General features: G+C 43.4%; 1 protein-coding gene across 1 annotated transcript in view; it reads left to right on the forward strand.

Annotated features, from left to right (window-relative positions):
* The first annotated feature begins 680 nt into the window (after positions 1-680).
* The window catches only part of ttpa (tocopherol (alpha) transfer protein), a 51,310-nt gene continuing 26,683 nt past the window's right edge, over positions 681-25,307 (forward strand). The window contains exons 1-2 of the mRNA XM_072571543.1: positions 681-890; positions 24,843-24,996. Of these exons, the coding sequence (XP_072427644.1) occupies positions 681-890; positions 24,843-24,996 (364 nt within the window). The remainder of the gene's footprint in view (positions 891-24,842; positions 24,997-25,307) is intronic.

Raw genomic sequence — 25,307 nt, forward strand, 5'->3', positions numbered from 1 at the left:
AGATTTTTCATGACAATCGACAATGGATTTATGGTCATCATTAGATTCTTACTCCCAAAATTTTTATTGAATTCAAGTTCCACCATTGGCCGTGGTTGGATGCAAACCCAGGTCCCCAGAACATTCTCTCAGTCTCTGAATTAACAATCCAGCGATAATACCACGAGGCCATCACCTTCCCTGGCCAGGCTAAATGCCCATGGTGCCCAGGGATGTGCAGCTAGGTGGATGAGCCATGGGAAATAGGGTTACAGGAAAGGGGGGCGTGTCAGTGTGGTCTCGATGGACCAAATGGTCTGCTCCCAGACTGCAGGATTAAAATGAACTGGATAATTGTGGAGAGAAGCAGGTGGAGAAAGAATACAACAACAACACTGCCTGTTGCATTCCCCAGTGCAGACTGAGATTTCAGAGTTTCAGTTGAAAATAAGCTTTATTTCTGCTATCAGCTCCGAGTCAGATAGTTACAGCCACCCTGCAGTGTCCAAATCAACAAGAGGGGGGGAGTGAAAGACCAACATGCGATTGGATGGCGCCTGGGTGCCGCCTCCAAGTAAAGTTCCGGAGTAACTTGGAGGTGGAATGGTGCTGAAAGTGGGATCTTAGAAGGAGAGGCCGAGCGGTTCCTGAGGGCTGGGAGAGAGACAGGGAGTAGGAGGGGAGGGAGAGGAGGGGGTGCTATGTCAGCAGAGGGGTGTCCGCAGCTGGGGAGCTCCTGCGCCGAGGATCCGCCGGAGCAGCGCCTGTACTCGGAGGCAGCGCTGCGCTGTATCGCGGAGCTCCGGGAGCGGGCACTGGGGGAGAGCGCACACTGGCCGCTCGGTCTGCGGAATGAATTCCTGCTCAGGTTCCTGAGAGCCCGGGACTTCAACATCGAACAGGCACTGAAGGTGAGCGCAAAGCAGGAGGACAGGGTGAGCAACAAAGACACACACTTCCCAGCAGCAGGAGGAGGAGGAGAGGGGGGAGGAGGAGGAGGAGGAGGGGGTGGGGAGGAGGAGGAGGTGGGGGGGGTAGGAAGAGGAGGTGGGGGGGGAGGGAGGAGGAGGAGGAGGAGAGGGGGGAGGAGGAGGAGGAGGAGGAGGTGGGGGGGAGGAGGAGGAGGAGGTGGGGGGGGAGGAGGAGGAGGAGGTGGGGGGGAGGAGGAGGAGGGGAGGTGGGGGGGGAGGAGGAGGAGGAGAGGGGGGAGGAGGAGGAGGAGGGGAGGTGGGGGGGGAGGAGGAGGAGGAGGAGAGGGGGGAGGAGGAGGAGGAGGAGGAGAGGGGGGAGGAGGAGGAGGAGGAGGAGAGGGGGGAGGAGGAGGAGGAGGAGGAGGGGGTGGGGAGGAGGAGGGGGGAGGAGGAGGAGGAGGAGGTGGGGGGGAGGAGGAGGAGGAGGTGGGGGGGAGGAGGGGGGGGAGCTACCTTCCTCAGCCTCCCATTGCTGAGAGCAGCGGGCAGACTGGAACATCTCTCATGTTTCCAGTTTTCTTGACATCTGCCGCGGTAACTAGTTGGGGAAATTTTTCAGGAGCTGTAAACAAAACAGAACAACAGAACCTGGGCTACTGCAAGGCTGTAGCAGAAGGGGACAGTAATTGCTGGAGAAAGGGAGCAGGATCTGTGGAGAGTTTCGAGAAAGGGGGTCACTGCACTCAACACGAAATAATAACGCGCTGTGCATCTGCTCGGGAGGAAAATTTGGAGCAGACTCTCACCGTGCCACGGATTATCTCTCTGTCTCTCTGTTAACAAATTATTTGGAGATGCCGGTGTCGGGCTGGGGTGTACAAAGTTAAAAGTCACACAACACCAGGTTATAGTCCAACAGGTTTAATTGGAAGCACTAGCTTTCAGAGCGCTGCTCCTTCATCAGGTGATAGTGGAGGGCTCAATCATAACACAGAATTTATACAACAATCAACAGACAGGAGGGTTCCCTCCCAGTTGGAGAACACTTCAGTGGTCCAGGACATTCAGCCTCGGACCTTCGGGTGACCATCCTCCAAGGTGGACTTTGGGACAAGGCAGCAGCGAAAAGTGGCCGAGCAGAGGCTGATAGCTAAGTTCGGTCCCCATAGGGAGGGCCTCAACTGGGACCTTGGGTTCATGTCACATTACAGGTGACCCCATGGCACTATACACACATACAGATACTCCTACACACACACACTTTTACATACACATGGACACATGTACACACAGACACGCACACACACTCTTACAGACGCACACACTCACACATGCACCCCCTCACAGACTTAAGACACTCTGCACTCACTACACACACACACTACACTTTCTCACACTCTCAACCCCCCATACAGACAGACAAAGACCCACAGGCACACATATATTTTGTGGGGTTAATTTGTACTTTCAGGGTTACATTGTACTTTGCTCAAAAACTGCATGCATTCATGTAAAATTCTGAGCTCAAAAACTGCATTAATTTATATAAAACTCCGTAATATCACTTTTGAGATTAGAATCAATCTAAGCATCATGGCATAGACAGAGAACACAGGGGGCCAACACCTTCAACATATTGTCAGCTAACACCATTGTTCACAGCTAACCCGAGAATGCAACCTTTTAAAAAAAAAGGTTTTGTGATTTACACATGAAAGAAGTGAAACTGTCACTGTATTCTAACAGATGAAAGGCTTAACAGACAATCAATTTTTCAATGTATAATTTCAGTTACATCACACTGTAAATTTTTGCTATAAATTCTGTTACGATTGAGCCCTCCACTATCACCTGATGAAGGAGCGTCGCTCCAAAAGCTAGTGTGCTTCCAATTAAACCTGTTGGACTATAACCTGGTGTTGTGTGATTTTTAACTCTGTTAACAAAACTTTTCATAATGTTACAGTCCGAGCTAAGTATTGCGGGTTGGATACAGTTCTGAGATGAAGGAATGACACTCTATAGTATGGGGGTTCTTGTGTTACAGTGGTAGTGTCTCTACCTCTGAGCCAGGAGTTCTGGGTTTATGTTGCAGCTACTCCAGAGAGGTGTGGTAACATGTCTGACCGGTTGATTAGAAAGTATCTAGTTACTATTTGTATCTGACAAAAAAAAGTGAGACTCCATGGTTGTGAAAGTTAGCTTTTAGTGCTAGAAAGTTTGGTGTGGTTCATTGACCACAACAGTTCAAAGCACTGAAATAAACAGGCTCTCACTTTCTGTGGTGACATTGATTCAGGTTTGTTATGCTAGTATGGATCCGTAGCAGGAAGGGTCTTGTGGTTCAGTGGTTATGTCCCTACCTCTGTGCTAAGAGGACAAGGATTAAGTCCCATCTGCTCTGGAGGTGTGCCAGAGTCTATGGATGTAGTTGGTTAAGAGGAATTTTTTGGGAGATTTAACAGCAGAGAGACACATCTCAGTCAGTTGTATAGGTTCCAGATTTTCATGATTAACCAAATCTATGGCTTTGTCTGAAGGTGCAATGTGATTTGGCAAAATAACGGGGAGGTGATTACTTCATGGTATTATGGCTAGACTATTCATCCAGAGACCCATTCGTGTTCTGAGGACTCTGGTTCAGATCTCTTCATGGTAAATAGTGGAATTTCATTTCAATACAAACAGGATTTAAGGGTCTAATAATGACCATAAATCTGTTTTCAATTGTCGGGGAAAACCCGTCTGGTTCACTAATGTCAGTTTAAGGAAGGAAATCTGCCATCCTCACCTGGTCTGGCCTACATGTGACTCTAGACCCACAGCAATGTGGCTAACTCCCATCTGCCCTCTGGGCAATTATTCAATAAATACTGACCTATCAAGCCACCGACATTCTGTGAATGAATTTTTAAAAAAAGTCTGCCTAGTTTAACATTAAATTATGGACCATGTATTTATCAAGCCCCTTATTGAACATTACCTATAAAGTACTTTAAAAAACTGTTGAAGTTGTGCTCTGGTTCAGTTGTGTATGTATTATTTGTATATGGTATCATAATTTTGCTCAGTAAAATCCTTCTCAATGTTGTAGAAATTAAATTTGATCAGGTTTGATTGCAGCCAATATAGTGAAAATGCTGAGTTTAATCAGAACTTAGATTCCTAGAGATGTACAGCATGGAAACAGACCCTTCAGTCCAACTCGTCCATGCCGACCAGATATTCTAAATTAATCTTGTTCCATTTGCCAGCATTTTGCCCATCTCACTCTAAACCCTCCCTATTCATGCATCCATCCAGGTGTCTTTTAAATATTGTAACTGTACCTGACTCCACCACTTCCTCTGTCAGCTCATTCCATACACGCATCACCCTCTGTGTGAAAAAGTTGTCTCTTAAGTCCACTTTAAATCTTTCCCCTCTTACTCTAAACCTATGCCCTCTGGTTTTGGACTCCCCCACCTCAGGGAAAAGACCCTGGCTGTTCACCCTATCCATGCCCCTCATGATTTTATAAACCTCTATCAGGTCGCCCCCTCAGCCTCCGATGGTCCAGGGCAAACAGCCCTAACCCATTCAGCCTCTGCCTATAGCTCATACCCTTCAACCCTTGCAACATGCTTGTAAGGATTTTCTGAACCCTTAAAAGAGAAAATAACATATTAGTTATACAACAAAAACATAATACGTGGTAAGTATTTATCCAAGTCAAACAGAATGGCTGGCATACACAAACACCTCTTTTTTTTTCAATTCTCTCTCTTGAGTACAACTCGTCTTCAGAAGTTTCCAAATTCCTCAAGAATGCTTAGTCCAGTGTCACATCGATGCACTTGAGAGCCTAACAATCCATCCAATTCCTTTAAATTCTTGCTAATCTTTACATTATATCATTTTTCAGTGTGGACCTTAGGTGCAATTTTGACAATATCTCATTCTTCTATAAAGATTCCTCTCATATAAAACATAGAAACAGGAGCAGGAGTAGATCGTCCAGTCCTTTGAGTCTGTTCTATCATTCAAGAGGATCATGCTGATCCTGCTCCTTCATACCATATTCCTGTTTGCTCCTCATTCCCTTTGATGCCTTTTAAAATCTTAAAATCTCTTTCTTGAAATATCCAATTACCTGGCCTCCACAGCCTCTGTGGTAGAGAATTCTTCAGGTTCACTACCCTTTGACTGAAGAATATATTGTCACCTCCGTCTGAAATGGTCTTCCCCATATCCTGAGACTGTGTCACCCAGCTCTAGGTTCCCCAATCTGTGAAACTGCCTGCATTGAGTCTGTCCAGCCCTGTTAGCATTGCTTATGGTTCAATCAGATCGCCTTTCATCCTTCTAAACTCTGGATCGACTGGGCTGTATTCACTAATCTCTCGGGCAGCCCTGTCCTCTCTGGTTTAGTAAACATCTGCTGCAGTCCATCTAAGACAAGTAGATCCTTTCAAACCCAAACCCTAAACCTTCTGTTAGGTAGAGAGATAATACTCTCGGTGTGGGCCCATCAAAGATCTGCAGGAAAGCATTCCTATTTCTGAACTCAAATCCTCTTGAAATGAATACTATATACTTTCCTAATTGCTCATTGCACCTGCCTGTTTATTTTCACTGATCCCTTTGAACACCTACACTTCCCAATACATCACTTCTTAAATAATATTCTTCCCTTCTGTTTTTCTCATTGAAATGTTTAACTTCACATTTTACCATGTTGAGGTCCATCTGCCCATATGTTTGCTCATTCACTCAATTTGTCTAAATCACTTTGAAACCTCCTTATGTCTTCTTAAACTCTAGCATTTTCCCCACTGTTGATGCTAACTGGTCTAATTCTCTGTATTTTCTCCCTTTTTGAACAGTGGTGTTATATTTGTCACTACTCAATCTGTAAGAATTGCTCCATAGTCTGTTAAAATTTTGAAAGATGACGACCAATGTATCCAATATTTCCAGGGATTTATCATTTGTTAACCCCATTAATATCCCAGCTCCATTTTTTTATTTACTTCCTTTATATCCACTCTCTCACTGGTTCTCACTTGGTTCTCTACTGTTTCTGGGAGGTTATCTATGTCCTCTTTTGTGAAGACAGGACCAGCTCCTGATCGTCAGGATTGATGCTTTTTCTGGCAATTTTATATGGTTCCTCTTTGGATCTGATGCTATCCCTAATTTCTTTTGTAAGCTAGGGCTCTTTTATTTTTGCACCAGAATAATTGTTTTGCCAGGAATGAATAATTATTGTAGTTTGTGCACATGTTCTTGAAAAATGAACCACTAAAGATAATAGTGTTATTTTGCACTACAATTCTTAAATAAATGAAAGTATTTAATTCACAGCAATAGCAGTTCTCCAAAAGTGAAAGGAATGGAATATATGGAGAACTAGCCATTTGGATACAGAACTGGCTTGAAGGTAGAAGACAGAGGGTCAGTGTGGGGTCCACTACTTTTCATCATTCAGATAGATGATTTGGATGTGAACATAAGAGGTATAGTTAGTAAGTTTGCAGATGATACCAAAATTGCAGGTGTAATGAACAGGCTACCTCAGGTTACAACGGGATCTTGATCAGATGGGCCAATGGGCTGAGAAGTGGCAGATGGAGTTTAAGTTAGATAAATGCGAGGTGCTGCGTTTTGGGAAAGCAAATCTTAGCAGGACTTATACACTTAATGGTAAGGTCCTAGGGAGTGTTGCTGCACAAAGAGACCTTGGAGTGCAGGTTCATAGCTCCTTGAAAGTTGAGTCGCAGGTAGATGGGATAGTGAAGAACGCATTTGGTATGCTTTCCTTTATGGGTCAGAGTATTGAGTACAGGAGTTGGAAGGTCATGTTGTTGAAGGACATTGGTTAGGCCCCTTCTGGAATATTGTGTTAAATTCTGGTCTCCTCCTTATTGGAAGAAAGTTGTGAAATTTGAAAGGGTTCAGAAAAGATGTACAAGGATGTTGCCAGGGTTGGAGGATTTGAGCTAGAGGGAGAGGTTGAATAGACTAGGGCTGTTTTCCCTGGAGCGTCGGAGGCTGGGTGGTGACCTGATAGAGGTTTATAAAATCATGAGGGGCATAGATAGGGTAATTAGACAAAGTCTTTTCCCTGGGGTCGGGGAGTTCAAAACTAGAGGGCATAGGTTTAGGGTGAGAGAGGAAAGGTATAAAAGAGACCTAAGGGGCAACTTTTTCACACAGAGGGTGGTACGTGTGTGGAATGAGCTGCCAGAGGAAGTGGTGGAAGCTGGTACAATTGCAACATTTAAAAGGCATCCGGATGGGTATATGAATAGGAAGGATTTGAAGGGATATGGGCTAGGTGCTGGCAGGTGGGACTAGATTGGATTGGGATATCTGGTCAGTATGGACGTGTTGGACCAAAGAGCCTGTTTCCGTGCTGTACATCTCTATGACTTTACTGCCTTTATACTCTTCTGAGGATTCACTCGATCTATCCTGTCTATACCTGACATGTGCTTCCTTCTTTTTCTTAACAAACCCTCAATTTCTTTAGTCATCCAGCATTCCCTACACCACCAGCCTTCCCTTTCACCCTGACAGGAATATAATGTCTCTGGACTGTCATCTCATTTCTGAAGGCTTCCCATTTTCCAGCCATCCCTTTACCTGCGAACATCTGCCCCCAATCCGCTTTTGAAAGTTCTTGCCTAATATCATCAAAATTAACCTTTCTCCAATTTAGAACTTCAATTTATAGATCTGGTCTATCCTTTTCCATCACTATTTTAAAACTAAGAGAATTATGGTCGCTGGCCCCAAAGTGCTCCCCTAGGTAAAAACAATGACTGCAGATGCTGGAAACCAGATTCTGGATTAGTGGTGCTGGAAAAGCACAGCAGTTCAGGCAGCATCCAAGGAGCAGGAAAATCGGTGTTTTGGGCAAAAGCCCTTCATCAGGAATAGAGGCAGAGAGCCTGACGGGTGGAAAGATGAATGAGAGGAGGGTGGGGGTGGGGAGAAAGTAGCATAGAGTACAATAGGTGAGTGGGGGTGGGGATGATGGTGATAGATCAGGGAGGAGGGTGGAGTGGATAGGTGGAAAAGAAGATAGGCAGGTAGGACAAGTCATGGGGATGGTGCTGAACTGGAAGTTTGGATGACATGGGAGTTGCTGTGGGAGAGGGACTCTCTGAGATTCTCGTAGAGAGAGAAGGAAAACTTCTTCAAGGCAGGCATCCTTGCAAGAGGATTTGCAGTCGGGTTAAAATCAACGAGGTAAAAACAAGGACTGCAGATGTTGGAAACCGGAAACGTTGATATTCCTGCCTGAACTGCTGTGCTTTTCCAGCACCACTGTAATCTAGACTCTGGTTTCCAGCACCTGCAGTCCTTGTTTTTACCTCGTTGATTTTAACCCGACTGCGAATCCTCTTGCAAGGATGCCTGCCTTGAAGAAGTTTTCCTTCTCTCTCTACGAGAATCTCAGAGAGTCCCTCTCCCACTGCAACTCCCATGTCATCCAAACTTCCAGTTCAGCACTGTCCCCATGACCTGTCCTACCTGCCTATCTTCCTTTCCACCTATCCACTCCACCCTCCTCTCTGACCTATCACCTTCATCCCCACCCCCATTCACCCATTGTACTCTATGCTACTTTCTCCCCACTCCCACCCTCCTCTTATTTATCTCCCCACCCTTCAGGCACTCTGCCTCTATTCCTGATGAAGGGCTTTTGCCCAAAACGTTGATTTTCCTGCTCCTCGGATGCTGCCTGAACTGCTGTGCTTTTCCAGCACCACTGTAATCTAGAACCAAAGTGCCCCCTTCACTGACACTGAAGTCACCTACCCTGCCTTATTTCCCAAGAGTAGGTCAAGTTTTGCACCTTCTCTAGTAGGTACATCCACATACTGAATCAGAAGATTTTCTTGTACACTCTTAGCAAATTCCTCTCCATCTAAACCCTTAACACTATGGCAGTTCCAGTCTATGTTTGGAAAGTTAAAATCCCCTACCGTATTCTTACAGATCACTGAAATCTCCTTAATTTCCTGTTGACTATTAGCGGGTCTATAATATAATCTCAATAAGGTCATCATCCCTTTCTTATTTCTCAGTTCCACCCAAGTAACTTCCTTGGATGTACTTCTGGGAAGATCTGCCCTCTTAGTACAGCTGTAATGCTATCCCTTATCAAAAACGCCACTCCCCCTTCTGTCTTGCCTCTCTTTTTGTCCTTCCTGTAGCATTTGTAACCTAGAACATTAAGCTCCTCGGCATGCTCCAATGAATCGCAGCACAAGCTGAAGGAACAACATCTCATCTTCAGACTTTACAGCCTTCTGGCCTCAATATTGAGTTCAACATCTTCAAATTGTGAACCAATTCCCATTCCTTCCCTATCTTTTGGCTTTATTGGTTACATTCTTTGTCACCAAGTTCTCTCAATGGGACTGCCTGCCCTTTCCAGTCTGGCAATTAGACACACCATTGTTCTGCCATTCTCACATTCCCATTATTTAATTGGAACTATCAACATCCTTTCTCCACCTGCATTCCAACCCCCCTTCTCCATCCACCAAAGCGTAATTGCAGTCCCCTCCACACTTCGCATCAACCCTGGTGAAGAGTCATTTAGCTTCGAAACGTTAGCTTGCTCTCTCTCTCCTTGGATGCTGCCTGTCCTGTGATCTCCAGCATTTGTTGTTCTCAATCATGCAGTTTTGTAACCTAGACTTTCCTGCATAGTTGAGGAAATGCAAACTGACACAACAATTTAGTTATCATCTATTGACATCGTTTTAGCAAAGTTAACTGTCATTCTTTGTAGTCAAGGTTAAGAACCACAATTTCTTACAGAAAAAGTATGAACAAGTTCTCAAAGCAAACTGTTAAAAATGTGAGTCTGTATACATCACCAACCATTTTAGTGTTAACCCTATTCGTCAGGACAAGAAAATAATTAGGAAAGACCCTTGAATTGAATTGAATTGAATTGAATTCATTGTCACGTGTACTGAGGCACAGTGAAAAGCTTTGTCTTGTGAGCTATAGAGGCAGATCACAGAGTTAAAGAGTATAGATTGTAAATAATAGGTAAACAGCGACAAAAACAAAAACACAGATGCAGGTGAATGTTAAGAGTTTGTTTGTCCATTCAGTATCCTAACAACAGTACTGTAGAAACTGTTTTGAAACCTGCTGGTGCATGTGTTCAGCCTTCTGTACCTTCTCACCGATGGTAGAGGTTGTAGAAAAACAATGCCAGGGTGGGATGGATCTTTGAGAATGCTGGTGGCCTTCCCTTGACAGTGGGCTGGTAGATGGATTCTATAGATGGGAGATTGGCCTTTGTGATTGTCCGGGCTGAGTTCATCACTCTCTGTAACCGTCTCCAATCTTGAATGGTACAGTTGCTATACCAGGTAGTGATACATCCAGACAGAATGCTCTTGATGGTGCACCTATAAAAATTGGCGAGGGTATTCACTGTCATGGCAAATTTCCTCAGCTGCCTGAGGAAGAAGAGACGTTGTTGAGTCTTTGTAACCAGTGTGTCCACATGAAGAGTCCAAGAAAGCTTGTTATGGATGACCACTAGAACACTGATGAGATTTACATTCAGAAATGTAAGTGGGTAAAGAGTTGACAGTATCATTTCAATAAGCATGTCTATGAAGTTTATGCATTTGAGGAACAATCCTTTAACCATAAAAAACCTGGGAAACATTGACCTGAGGAACAGACAAGTACTTTTTTGATACTTTTCCTTTTGGTATTCTTTGAGTGAACTCGAAGATTATTAGATTATTTACAGTGTGGAAACAGGCCCTTCAGCCCAACAAGTCCACACCAACCCGCCACCCACCCATACCCTTACATTTGCCCCTTACCTAACACTACAGGCAATTTAGCATGGCCAATTCACCTGACCTGCACATCTTTAGACTGTGGGAGGAAACCGGAGCACCCGGAGGAAACCCACGCAGACACGGGGAGAATGTACAAACTCCACACAGTCAGTCGCCTGAGGCGGGAATTGAACCCGGGTCTCTGGCTCTGTGAGGCAGCAGTGCTAACCACTGTGCCACCGTGCCGCCCAACAGTTCTCTTCATATTTTGCTTGGGGATGTGCTATAATAAGCCACATCCTGTAAATATTAAAATCACTAGAGATTTGCTCCTGAATTGAAGCAGAAGTTCCAACATGGATAAGGCCCGATGACACCTCTCCAAGCGTGGTTAAAGAGATGGGATAGGTGCATTATAAATGCACAGCTCTTACTCATATCTTCAGTTGAGTCACAGTTGTTCTTTCACATTCGGAATTAGCTTGTGTATCACAGTTTCTATTTAAAAAGCAGACAAATCAGAGCCAGAAAAATACAGGCCCAACACATCTCATCAGGAAGATGAACAGCAATGTCCTAAGAAATGCTCTTTATTAACAATAAGGGGTGAAATAACAATTTGGGTGGCATGGTAGCTCAGTGGCTAGCACTGCTGCCTCACAGCACCAGGGATCCGGGTTCAATTCCTGTCCATGTGGAGTTTGCACATTCTCCCTGTGTCTGCGTGGGTTTCCTCCCACAGTCCAAAGATGTGCAAGTCAGTTGAATGGGCCATGCTAAATTGCCCATGGTGTTAGGTGCATTAGTCAGAGGGAAATGGGTCTGGGTGGGTTACTCTTCGGAAGGTTGTTGTGGACTGGTTGGGCCGAAGGGCCTGTTTACACACTGTAGGGAATCAAATCTAATCTAAACAATAGGAAAGGGAGGGTCCATTAGAAGTAATGAACATGGTTTTTAGAATAGACAAATTGTATTTATAGGCTTAATGGAGTTTTCTGAAGAAGCAACAATACTAGTGGATAAGTTAATCTGTTTGACATTTTCAGAAAATCTTAAAAGAATGTATTACACATAAGGTTACTAGTGTGATATAATCATTTAATATCAGTGGACATTTGATACAGTAAACTAGGAAAGAAATTGTATTCCGTGCTTGTGGATGGAGATGGGTTATTCAGTGTACATCTGAATTTGATACTCACTGCTTTTATGAATGAGATTTACGTGAATATTGGGATATGATGAGCAAGTTTGCAGATAATGTGAGAATTTGTACAGATTTAATTCTGTAGTGATGTACAGTGTTCTACACATTCCAAACTAGCTGACCAAGTATCCACCATAAGTAAACCTCAACTACAAAGCTGAGTTAAACTGGTCACAAAAACAAATATTTGTATTTATAGCCCCACATTAAAGACAGTCAATCCGTTTATCGCACATTGCATTGTAAGTTCAATTGCAAATTTACAGGACCTTCCCCTGTGACAATAATGCATTGTGGAATCAGTTCAGCAGTGCAGTGCTATTCTATAATGTAATGATGTCCATCTAGTTGTGTCATCAAACTGCTATTGCCCCAATCTCTCAATTTAGATTCCTAACTCTCTTGTTTTGTTTTTAAAATTTAAAGGGCGAGGAATTTATATATTTGGCAGTTCCACAGGTGTAACAGACCTTTAATGTACATTCTTGTCTACACTTCACAATTGTAAGTTGAATCCTGTGAAAAACCAACCTCGCTCTGGCAAAAATAGGGTCAGCACTGAGGTCAAATGATTTTGTTGAGTTTGGCTACCTGATGTGCAGGAATGATTTTAGAACATAGAACATTTTAGCACAGTACAGGCCCTTCGGTCCTCAATATTGCGCTGACCTGTGAAGCCCATCTAACCAACACTCTTTCATTTTCATCCATACGTTTATCCAATGACCCTTAAAGTTGGCGAATCTACTACTGTTACAGCAGTGTGTTCCACACCTCTACTACTCTGAGTAAAGAAACTACCTCTGACATCTGTCCTATATCTATCACCCCTCAATTTAAAGCTATGTTCCCTCGTGCTAGCCATCACCATCTGAGGAAAAAGGCTCTCCCTGTCCACCCTATCTAACTCTCTGATTATCTTATATGACTCAATTAAGTCACCTCTCAACCTTCTTCTCTCTAACGAAAACAGCCTCAAGTCCTTCAGCCTTTCCTCATAAGACCTTGCCTCCATACTAGACAACATCCTTGTAAATCTCCTCTGAACCCTTTCCAAAGTTTCCACATCCTTCCTATAATGCGGTGATCAGAACTGTATGCAATACTCCAAGTGCGGCCGCACCAGAGTTTTGTACAGCTGCGGCATGACCTCTTGGCTCCGAAACTCAATCCCTCTACAAATAAAAGCTAACACACTGTATGCCTTCTTAACAATCTTGTCCCTCTGGGTGGCAACTTTCAGGGATCTATGTACATGGACACCGAGATTTCTCTACTCATCTATGCTACCAAGAATCTTACCATTAGCCCAGTACTCTTTATTCCTATTGCTGCTTCCAAAGGGAATCCTCTTTCTGCATTAAACTCCATTTGACACCTCTCAGCCCGACTCTGCAGCTTATCTATGTCCCTCTGTAACCTGCAACATCCTTTGGCACTATCCACAACTCTTAGTGTCATCCGCAAAGTTACTAACCCATCCTTCTACGCCCTCATCCAGGTCATTTACTAAAATGACAAACAGCAGTGGCCCCAAAACATGTCCTTGTGGTACACCATTAGTAACTGAACTCCAAGATGAATATTTCCCATCAACCATCGCCTCTGTCTTCTTTCAGCTAGCCAATTTCTGACCCAAGCCACTAAATCACCCTCAATCCTATGCCTCCACATTTTGCTGAGTTTGGGTATTTGACATGCAGGAATGATTTTGCTGAGTTTGAATATTTGATGTGCAGAAATGCCCCTTTATTTTATTCATCCAACCCTAGAAGTTTTCAAAGTTGTGGTGGGACTTCTAGATTCGGGGATCCAGTGCCAATTTAGCAAAGAAAGGGAGCCCTTTCATCTCTGAAATTTTGGGCCCTTGTGTTAAAATTCTTTCTCTGTTTTGTTCTTTCTCTGCTAACTCCTCAGGCCATGCAATCCTCTGAGCACCGTTTGTTGTTCCAACTATGGTGTATACTGTATCCTTTGGCATCCCATTGGATAGTAGAGTTTGTGCTGGAGATCTCTTCAGTTTTATTTGCCTCTGTAAGAACCTCCTGAATGCAACTTTTTGTCCCAAATTTTTAGCTAATCCACCTTTGGCCCAGTGTTCATATTTGAAACATGTCTCAATAATGGATTGACAGCTAAAGCAAAGCTAACTGGAAACAAAGCTGAAAATGACCTTGACAATTTTTGGCAGAATCATGTCTGTTCAAGTTTGGCTGCAAATCAGATTGCTGCAATGAATGTAACTCCATATTACAGCTTTCATGGTGAATCTTAGCTAACAAATCCAATATTTCTTAAAAAGAATCTACATTAGCATTTTGCTTTCAACTCCGTTACCAGGCTAATGGTAGGGGTGGTGCAGTACCTCTGTTGCATTCTGGCTGCAATGTTTTTCTTTAGCAAATGGCATAAATCCTCTTCAAACATTTAAATATTTATACTTCCAGCAGAAAGGTTGCAAAATGTTGTCAACATCCCAAAAATCAATTACCTGTCTTGTTCATTTCCTCATTACCTTTGTTTTGAGTTTGCAAATCGTACAAATCTACAATAATGAAATGAGGTTTCTATGGAATAACTGTGTGTGGAACAAAAGGTCACAGTTTAACTTTCATTATTAGTTTAAAGAATGCTCTCTGAAATGGGAAAATAAAAACAAATAAATGTAGACTTTGAGGCTGCTACAACATTATAGTGTTTATTGTTGGATTAGTCATTTAAAGACCTTCACTATTATTTCCGACAACTTGCACTCAAAGGTTGATTTGAGAATTTGAATGCACATGAAAACAAAATCTAAAAATAAGAAAACAGCAACAGTAAAAATGACTGTGTGGTTGTTGGATTGTTGTAAAAATTACAATGGGTTTATTAATGTCCTATAGATAAGACACATGTTGTCAACATCCCAAAAATCAATTACCTCTCTTGTTCATTTCCTCATTACCTTTGTTTTGAGTTTGCAAATCGTACAAATCTACAATAATGATTTGTAAGGCCATCCTTACCCATCCCAGGCCTGTACCCCTCAAAATTAGACTAACCAACATAGGGTTGTATTAAACTGCTGAAAGAGCACCAAGAATAAAATGGATCAGGAAACTTGGCTGCATCTAAACAGAACACAGTAAAGTCACATCTAGTTCAACTGCTTGTGCAAAGAACTCCTCACAACCATCTGCAGACTGGGGCCAAAGTTGGGAAAGCTGTCATACAGACGAGTGAAACAACAGCCAGGCACAATCATGCTCACACAACACTTGGAGGTATTTATGAATCAAATTTCTTCATCAAAATTCCTGAGTGTGTTGTGACCCAGCTCAGCATTGACTATGGATGCCACGAAGTCTCATTGCTTCTTCAGGTGAAATATAATCATGGAAATCTCCTTACAGATACCACTTACTGTCCTCCCTTAGCTGATATTCTTCCATGTTAAAAAGAACTTGGGGAGTGAGCACACAATGTAGTTTGGTTAGGGGGCCACAATGTCCCTGAAAGAGAGAAGTGTGTGTGACAACATTGGCCAAGTCCTGCTACAAACCAGGCTTGTAGCAAGATGTGAACAAATAAATAATTAGTAGTAACCATCCAGACTATGCCCTGACTAGTTTAACTGATTTCACACATCTCTGTTCATGAATTATTGGTTGCAGTGGTCACTGTACACTCTCAGGATGTGTTGTCTCTGTGCTAATTTGTTTTCTGTAACTGCAGTCGCTGAGCTGTGGAAAACTTGAAAAAAACAGCAAAAGTGGTGATCATACAGTTTTCCTGGAGCTTCCATGGACCTTCTGTATGTGATTTCAGATATTTAAACTAGAAGGGTAGGCTTTGTTGTTAAAGACGTCCTTTAAATGATGAAAGCTTTTGACAGTGAAGACATAGAGAAAATGTTCCCATCTATCATGGATCCCAAAACCATGGTCATAAATTTGAGATAGCCATTAATAAATTGAAATAATTGTACACAGGCTGGTATCCCGTCACCAAGTCCCTCTTTTATTACATGTGCCCAAGTACACTGGCTGTGGCTAACCAGCTCACAGTCCCTGAACTGAGGAGATTTTCATCTCCTGGTTTTTTTTTTGCAATTATAAATATATTCGCAACAGTATCCAAAAAAAAGTGAACAGTGCTGTAACTTTCTTGAGTGAAGATCATTTCAACTGCTAGTATCTTAAAACATTTATCTTAGGAGTCTAAACACACTGGAACACAATGAGCTCTATTGCTGTTTAGAATACAGCTCATGTACAGATTAGATTCCAACAGTGTGGAAACAGGCCCTTCGGCCCAACCAGTCCACACCGACCCTCCAAAGAGTAACCCACTCAGACCCATTTCCCTCTGACTAATGCATCTAACACTATGGGCAGTTTAACATGGCCAATTCACTTGGCCTGCAGGAGGAAACCCACACAGCCACAGGGAGAATGTGCAAACCCGAGGCTGGAATCAAACCTGGGACCCTGGCACTATGAGGCAGCAGTGCTAACCACTGAGCCACCGTGCCACCCTACCTCAGGTTTGAATAAATTTGTACAATTAAATGTATTCACTGAATACTACAATAATTACAAAAAAGTCCAGAAATTTCCAGAAAGAGTTTTATTTTTACTGGCCTTTAGAAAAGGGTCTTCAGAATAGCAGAAAATGTGGCTCTGGATTATGCATCATTTAGTGAACCCAGCCCAAAGACTGCTGCACACCTAGCTTTCGCCATTTGTCTTCAGACATGAGTTTTTGGTACTTGCTTTGTAAGCTCTTTGGGAAACATGACATGCCTGTATTCCTACTGGTCATTATAATAGAGTTTTACTATCTTCTCCCTTTCTCTGAAGCACAGGTTTATATATGTCCAAGTAGTAGATTTGTTTGTTTGCCATGACTGTCTCCCCGTTAGTACAATCCGACCACACACCCAGCTCCGTGGTTATATTTTTTTTAGTGAACAAAATCTCTGACACTCCTGTTTATATATTTTTTTTAAACCCCCACACTACCACCTAACTGCGGTAGTGCTTATTTTTACCCCAGCACCCATGGTGTGTGTGTGCAGGTGTGAGACACAGTGAGAGACACAAAGTGCACGAATCTTTATTCAATTCCCACCACCAGGAAGATAGGAAAACACCCGAGTGGCCAGTGACAAGCACTGCCCTTCACATCAAAGGGCAATGCTGTGTGATCAAACAGTGAAGGGGAGGGTAGGGACTAAATCAAAATAGAGTTGGAGGGGGAAATAATACACTCCACTCCCTGCAGCACCCACCTCTCCCTGAACAACTCCAGGGTGTTGGTGGACACCGCGTGCTCCTTCTCCAAGGACACCCGGGCTCTAACGTAACCGCGGAAGAGGGGCAGGCAGTCGGCCCTAACGACCCCCTCCACGGCCCACTGCCTGGACCTGTTGATGGCCAGTTTGGCCAGGCCCAGGAGCAGACCCACGAGGAGGTCTTCGGACCTGCCCTCCCTCCTCCGTACCGGGTGCCTGAAGATCAGGAGCGTGGGACTGAAGTGCAACCAGAAACAGAGGAGAAGGTTTTTGAGAAAATCAAAAAGGGAGTGCAAACGCCCACACCCAATATATACATGGTCCACGGACTCCACAGCGCCACAGAACAAGCAGTTGGGCTGGGAGTCCGTGAACCACCGCAATCTGCGGTTGTAGGGGACCGCTGCGTGCAGCACCCTCCACCCCAGATCCACGAGAGAAAGGGGAAGGACTTCCGCGTAGAGAGCCCTCCACCGGGGAAGCTCCGTGGTTATTTTTTTTTCTTCTTTTTTTTTCAATTTCCACCACCAGGAAGATATGAAAAACAAGTTTCACAGTCTTTTTTTTTCTTAGTGCTTATTATTTTTATTCCCCAGCACCCATGGTGTGTGTGTGTGTGCAGGTGTAAAACACAGTGAAGGACACAAAGTGCACGAATCTTTATTCAATTTCCACCACCAGGAAGATATGAAAAAAACACCCGAGTGGCCAGTGACAAGCACTGCCCTTCAAACCACAGGGCAATGCTGTGTGATCAAAACAGTGAAGGGGAGGGTAGGGACTAAATCAAAATAGAGTTGGACGGGGAAATAATACACTCCACTCCCTGCGGCGCCCACCTCTCCCTGAACGACTCCAGGGTGTTGGTGGACACCGCGTGCTCCTTCTCCAAGGACACCCGGGCTCTAACGTAACCCCGGAAGAGGGGCAGGCAGTCGGCCCTAACGACCCCCTCCACGGCCCGCTGCCTGGACCTGTTGATGGCCAGTTTGGCCAGGCCCAGGAGCAGACCCACGAGGAGGTCTTCAGACCTGCCCTCCCTCCTCCGTACCTGGTGCCCAAAGATCAGGAGCGTGGGACTGAAGTGCAGCCAGAAGCAGAGGAGAAGGTTTTTGAGAAAATCAAAAAGGGAGTGCAAACGCCCACACCCAATATATACATGGTCCACGGACTCCACAGCGCCACAGAACAAGCAGTTGGGCTGGGAGTCCGTGAACCACCGCAATCTGCGGTTGTAGGGGACCGCTGTGTGCAGCACCCTCCACCCCAGATCCCCGAGAGAAAGGGGAAGGACTTCCGCGTAGAGAGCCCTCCACCGGGGAAGCTCCGTGGTTATTTCAGTCAGCTAGGGCTTTCCTGATTGGCCCAAGTTAACAACCTCAGTCAATGACCTCATAGTCAATGAGGTCAACCTGGTTCCAGTCGCTGCGTAAATCTAGTGAGGAAATCAGAATGGGAGGCTGTGAATGTAGAGGTGCCAGTGCTGGACTGGAATGGACAAGGTCAGAAGTCACACGACACCACAAGCTTTCATAAAGCTGCCCTTTTCTCAGGTGAAGTCTTCAGCTGACTTTATCTAACAAAGGAGCAGCGCTCCAAAACATTATGATTTTAAATAAACCTGTTGGACAATAACCCGATGTCATGTGACGTCCGACCAGAATGGTAAGAGTCTAGAATGGGAAGAATCTAGAATTTACGACCAAATAGAGTGGTTGAAGCATTGGCATAGATGCATTTAAATTCACATGAGAGAGAAATGAATCAAAGAATAAGTTAACAGGGGTAGAGTGGGAACACATTCAAATAGAACAGACAATGGACCAAAGGACCCATTTCTGTATTTTTAGTTCGGTATAAGATAATTAATTTGAAATAGCCATAGTCATAAAGATGTACAGCATGGAAACAGATCCTTCAGTCCAACTTGTCAACACCGACCAGTATTCTAACCTAATCTAGTCCCATTTGCCAGCACTTGGCCCATATCCCTCCAAACCCTTCCTATCCATATACCCATTCAGCTGCCTTTTCAATGCTGTAATTGTACCAGCCTCCACCACCGTCTATGGCAGCTCATTCCAAACACGTCCCATCCTCTGCGTGAAAAAGTTGCCCCGTAGGTCTCTTTTATATCTTTCCCCTCTCACCCTAAACCTATGCCCTCTAGTTCTGGACTCCCCAACCCTGGGAAAAATACCTTATCTATTTATCCTATCCATGATCCTCATGATTTTGTAAACCTCTAGAAGGTCACCCCTCAGCCTCTGACACTACAGGGAAAACAACCCCAGCCTATTCAGCCTCTCCCTATAGCTCAAATCCTCCAACCTTGGCAACATCCTTGTAAATCTTTTCTGAATCCTTCCAATAGGAAGGAGACCAGAATTGCACACAATGGAATCTAATTTGGTTGATCCCAACATTTTTATACAAAGCATAAAGTAAGTAAATCATTATATTTTGGTTTTAGGCCAGTGGATTTGAAATCAGGACTAGGTGACTGACAGAATTTGGTGCTGTGATTTACCCTTGGCAGTATGAGAACCTTCAATAGATGAGAGGTTTTGCCCTGTGTAAATGTATAGACACAGAGTTTCATACTGTGCTAGGATCTTGCAAACTGTAACAAGCTATCAAATTGCTTTGTATAACTAGAAATATCATGAATCAAAGCTAATTCCCTTCATTATGACAGTCGGTGTGGAGTTTGCACATTCTTCCCGTGAATGTGTGGGTTCACTACATGTGCTTCAGTTACCTCCCAAATGTTTAAGTGCAAGTTCGGTGGATTGGCCATGGGAAATTACCCCATAGATTCCAGGGATGAGTAGCCTACATGGGTTACCCATGGTAAATGTGGGGGTTAAGGGGATACGGTGGGTCTGGGTGGGATGTTCTTTGGAGGCCTGGTGCAGACTGGATGGGCTGAATGGCCTGCTTCCACACGGTAGGGATTCTATGATTCTATGTGCTGTTTTCTTTTCTCTCTGAGAACCTAGTCAATCTGTGCTGATATAAAGTGCATGATGCCAACAGTGTGTGTTCAAATCATGCCCTGGCAGAGGTTACTTATGGAAAACTCTCTTTCTCACCTCTTCGCTCAGGCATGGTAGCTCACAAAACCAGAAGTGTGATGGACAGTGTGATTTCTATATATTTGCAATATTATTTACTTTAAGTTTGGATTTTTGAATTTTGAATGATGATTTATGGGTGTTTCCTGTGTGTCTGCGTTAATAATTGGCATTTTTGTAGCCATTGTGTGCCTTTTAAAATAGTTTGAGGAAGTGGCTTTCAGAACTAAAGGGTTTTTATTTACATTAGGAGGGCTTACAAACAAGAAAGGTAAATCATTATGCATCAAGGTTTCTGTTAAAAAATTCTAGAATTTTCTAAGCTGAAGGGGAACTTTTTTTGTTTTTAACTTTTAGATGGATATATAAATCTGTGCTTCTGAGAAAGAGAGAAGATAGTAATAGTCTATTACCTCAGAATAAGGAATTTAGTGATTGGTTCAGACCAGAAGTGTTTGGATAGAACTCTGAAGAGGTTACTTGAAGCACAGAACATTTAAACTGAGATATACACCAGCTGGGATCTCAACTCATGGTAACTTAAGCAGTTCCACGTATTGAAAAATATTTTTTCTCTTTCTGGTGTGAGCACTGTACAAGTGGAGCTTCTGGGTACTGTCAAAGATTATTCCAGGATCTGTAAAAAGAGTGTTTTGGAATTATTGGGCTTATATTTCTCCCATATGTTCCAAAATCTTTGAAGATATATTTACATGTAAATAATTTTGTCTATTCTAATTTATCTCCATTTTCTTTGCTTAATCAACTTTGGATGCTTGTGTTTCAGTGAGTTCAGTCATTGGACTTGAAACTTTAACTCTGCTTTCTTCCAGTAGATGCTGTCAGCCCTGCTGATTTTCTCTAGCAATTTCTGTTTCTCTTTCAGAACTCCAGTATCTGCAGTTCATTGTTTTATTTGAATTATTTGTGGAATTGGAATGCGATGGGATTTGAATCTGAATTCTGAAGTCAGTGTCACTTACACAATAAATACACCTTACAAAGTCTACCTGTCAAGGCCAGTTTGACACCCAAGTATTGGATGTAGAAGCCTAGATGTTGGATCATTTTTCAAGCCACTAGGCAAATCTCCTAAATGTACAAAATGGTGACCCTGAAACACGCGCACATTTTCAACTGAAAAGGAGCTTGCTGCCATACTGGGGGAGAACAATCACAACACTTGATTGTTTTTAGTTATTCTTCCGTAGGTAGGATTTGCAGGGTCAGCATTTGTTGTCCATCCCTTGAATGGAGCTGTTTACTGAGTCATTGCTGAAGGGAGTTAAGGGTTAACCTCACCGTCAACATTGTGAATAATTAATCCTGTTTAACTGGTTTTCTAATGCTCAAAAATAGTCACCACAATGACTCAACTACAGTAGTCTATATTACAAAGGACTTGCACATAATTTGCTTTGTCACTATGAATACCCAGTCTTCAGCTGCTTCTATTTTGATCCCAGATTATGTTTTTACTGGATAGGTCAGATCCCAGTCTGAAATCTGGTTTACAAGATAACATTTTGCATTGTTTTGTTTTTATGGTTTAGCTCAGTTGGCCAGACGGCTGGTTTGTGCTTCAGAATAATTGCAATGGTGTGGGTTCAATTCCTGTACCAGCTGAGGTTACCATGAAGGGTTCTCCTTTTCGGTCTCTCCGCTCGCCTGAGGCACGCTGACCCACAGGTTAAACCCACCACCAGTCGTCTCTGTCCAATTGAGAACAGCCCTATGATCCAGTTAGTCTATGGCAACTTACCTTTATCCTAAAATTTGTCATTAAAATCCTGTCATGTGCCATTCATATGGTCATCCTGACTTCAAGTTACTAACAAGGTAATTCAGTGAGTTTGTCCAACAACAAGAAGTTTAAAATTGCCTTCCTGCTCCATAAAGGATCCAGTCAACCTCATGATCAACTAGTGTCAAATTCTGTTCACTATCAATGTGATGAGTGGTTACTTAGACATTAGCACCTTCAAAACATGACGTGCTAAACTGTGATTTTGAAAAGTAAAAACAAATACTAGCATTATCTTTCCATTATAGACAATAGGTGCAGGAGTAGGCCATTCTGCCCTTCAAGCCAGCACCACCATTCATTATGATCATGGCTGATCATCCACAATCAGTGTCCTGTTCCTGCCTTATCCCCATAACCCTTGATTCCACTATCCTTAAGAGCTCTATCCAAGTCTTTCTTGAAAGTATCCAGAGACTTGGCCTCCACAGCCTCCTGGGGCAGAGCATTCCACACAGCCACCACTCTCTGGGTGAAGACGTTTCTCCTCAACTCTGTTCTAAATGGCCTACCCCTTATTTTTAAGCTGTGTCCTCTGGTTCGGGACTCACCCATCAGCGGAAACATGCTTCCTGCCTCCAAAGTGTCCAATCCTTTAATAATCTTATACGTCTCAATCAGATCCCCTCTCAGTCTTCTAAACTCAAGGGTATACAAGCCCAGTTGCTCCAATCTTTCGGTGTAAGATAGTCCCGCCATTCCGGGAATTGACCTCGTGAACCTACGCTGCACTCCCTCAATAGTCAGAATGTCTTTCCTCAAATTTGGAGACCAAAACTGCACACAATATTCCAGGTGTGGTCTCACCAGGGCCCTGTACAGCTGCAGAAGAACCTCTTTGCTTCTATACTCAATTCCTCTTGTTATGAAGGTCAGCATGCTATTAGCTTTCTTTACTGCCTGCTGTATCTGCATGCTGGCCTTCATTGACTGATGTATAAGAACACCCAGATCTCTTTGTACTGCCCCTTTACCTTAGGTAGTAATCTGCCTTCCTGTTCTTGCCACCAAAGTGGATAACCACACATTTATCCACATTAAACTGCATCTGCCATGAATCTGTCCACTCACCTAGCCTCTCCAGGTCACCCTGTAATCTCCTAACATCCTCCTCACATTTCACCCTGCCACCCAGCTTTGTATCATCAGCAAATTTGCTAATATTACTTTTTCTTTTAATACCATCATCTATATCATTGATGTATATTGTAAAAAGCTGTGGTCCCAGCACTGATCCCTGCGGTACCCCACTGGTCACCGCCTGCCATTCCAAAAGGGAGCCGTTTATCACTACTCTTTGTTTCCTGTCAGCCAACCAATTTTCAATCCAAGTCAGTATTTTGCTCCCAATACCATGCACCCTAATTTTGCTCACTAACCTCCTCTGTGTGAATTTATCAAAGGCTTTCTGAAAGTCCAGGTACACTACATCTACTGGATCTCCCTCGTCCATCTTCAGAGTTACATCCTCAAAAAAATCCAGAAGATTAGTCAAGCATGATTTCCCCTTCATAAATCCATGCTGACTCTGACCTATCCTGTTACTGCTATCCAGATGTGTCATAATTTCATCCTTGATAATTGAATCCAGCATCTTTCCCACCACTGAGGTCAGACTAACTGGTCTATAATTCCCTGCTTTCTCTCTCCCTCCTTTCTTAAAAAGTGGGACAACATTAGCCACCCTCCAATCTACAGGAACTGATCCTGAATCTATAGAACATTGGAAAATGATCACCAACGCATCCATGATTTCTCGAGCCACCTCCTTCAGTACCCTGGGATGTAGACCATCAGGCCCCGGGGACTTATCAGCCTTCAGCTTTAACAGTCTCTCCAACACCAATTCCTGGCAAATATAAATTACCATCAGTTCAGGTCCTTCAGCCACTATTACCTCTGGGAGATTGCTTGTCTTCCCCAGTGAACACAGATCTGAAGTACCAATTCAACTCTTCTGCCATTTCTTTGTTCCCTGTAATATATTCACCTGTTTCTGTCTTCAAGGGCCCAATTTTAGTCTTAACCACTTTTTTTCCTTTCGCATACGTAAAAAAGCTTTTACTATCCTCCTTTGTATTTTTGGCCAGTTTACCTTCATACCTCATTTTTTGTCTGCGTATTTCCTTCTTAGTAATCCTCTGTTGTTCTTGAAAAGCTTCCCAGTCCTCCGTTTTCCCACTTATCTTTGCTATGTTATACTTTTTCTCTTTTGACTTTATACGTTTCTTAACTTCCCTTGTCAGCCACGGCCACCCATGCCTCCTCTTAGGATCTTTCTTCCTTTTTGGAATGAACTAATCTTGCATCTTCTGCATTATACACAGAAATACCTGCCATTGTTGCTCCACTGACATCCCTGCTAAGGTATTGCACCATTGAACTTTGGCCAGTTCCTCCCTCATAGCTCCATTGTTCCCTTTATTCAACTGAAATATTGTCACTTCCTTTCAAATTGCAGATTAAAGCTTATTGTATTATGGTCACTACTTCCTAATGGCTCCTTCACTTCGAGTTCCCTGATCAAATCCGTTTCATTGCACAACACCAGATCCAGAATTGCCTTCTCCCTGGTAGGCTCCAGCACCAGCTGTTCTAAGAATCCATCTCGGAGGCACTCCACAAACTCCCTTTCTTGGGGTCCAGTACCATCCTGATTCTCCCAGTCTACCTGCATGTTTAAATCCCCCATAACAACTTAACATTATTATTGAGAGGATTCCATTTACTGTAGTCAGTTACATAGCTTTAAACTTGTAACATTCTTTTCACAGCTTCTGTCAAATTACCATAAATGGAGAGCAGAATGCCCTGAGATTTGTGCAGATCTGAGGCCTTTAACAGTTATGGGCCTCCTCAAGGCTGGCTACCATGGGGTTTTAAGATCTCGCGATTCCACTGGAAGCAGGGTTTTAATATACAAAATTGGTGAGTACTGCATCTTCCAGGTTTTACACTCAATTTCTTTGGCTGTTTCAAGCACTTATTAACAGAATAAACCATTAACCCGCCAATGTGTATAATTCCCTGAATATCAGTTATTCATTGATCTGTGTGAAGAGTTGTAGTTGTGACATACACTCTATTTGTTTGTGAGGAATGTTCAAATACATCCATGAGGTGTACAGAGACATTCCTTAACTGAGGGAAAAGCACAACTGAACAAACTACATTTATCATTCCAGATCAAGGTAGGGCAATAGTGTAACACCCTGATGACATTCAGTGTCATCATGGGA

This window comes from Chiloscyllium punctatum, chromosome 5 (genome assembly GCF_047496795.1).
Source record: "Chiloscyllium punctatum isolate Juve2018m chromosome 5, sChiPun1.3, whole genome shotgun sequence".
Lineage (NCBI taxonomy): Eukaryota > Metazoa > Chordata > Chondrichthyes > Orectolobiformes > Hemiscylliidae > Chiloscyllium > Chiloscyllium punctatum.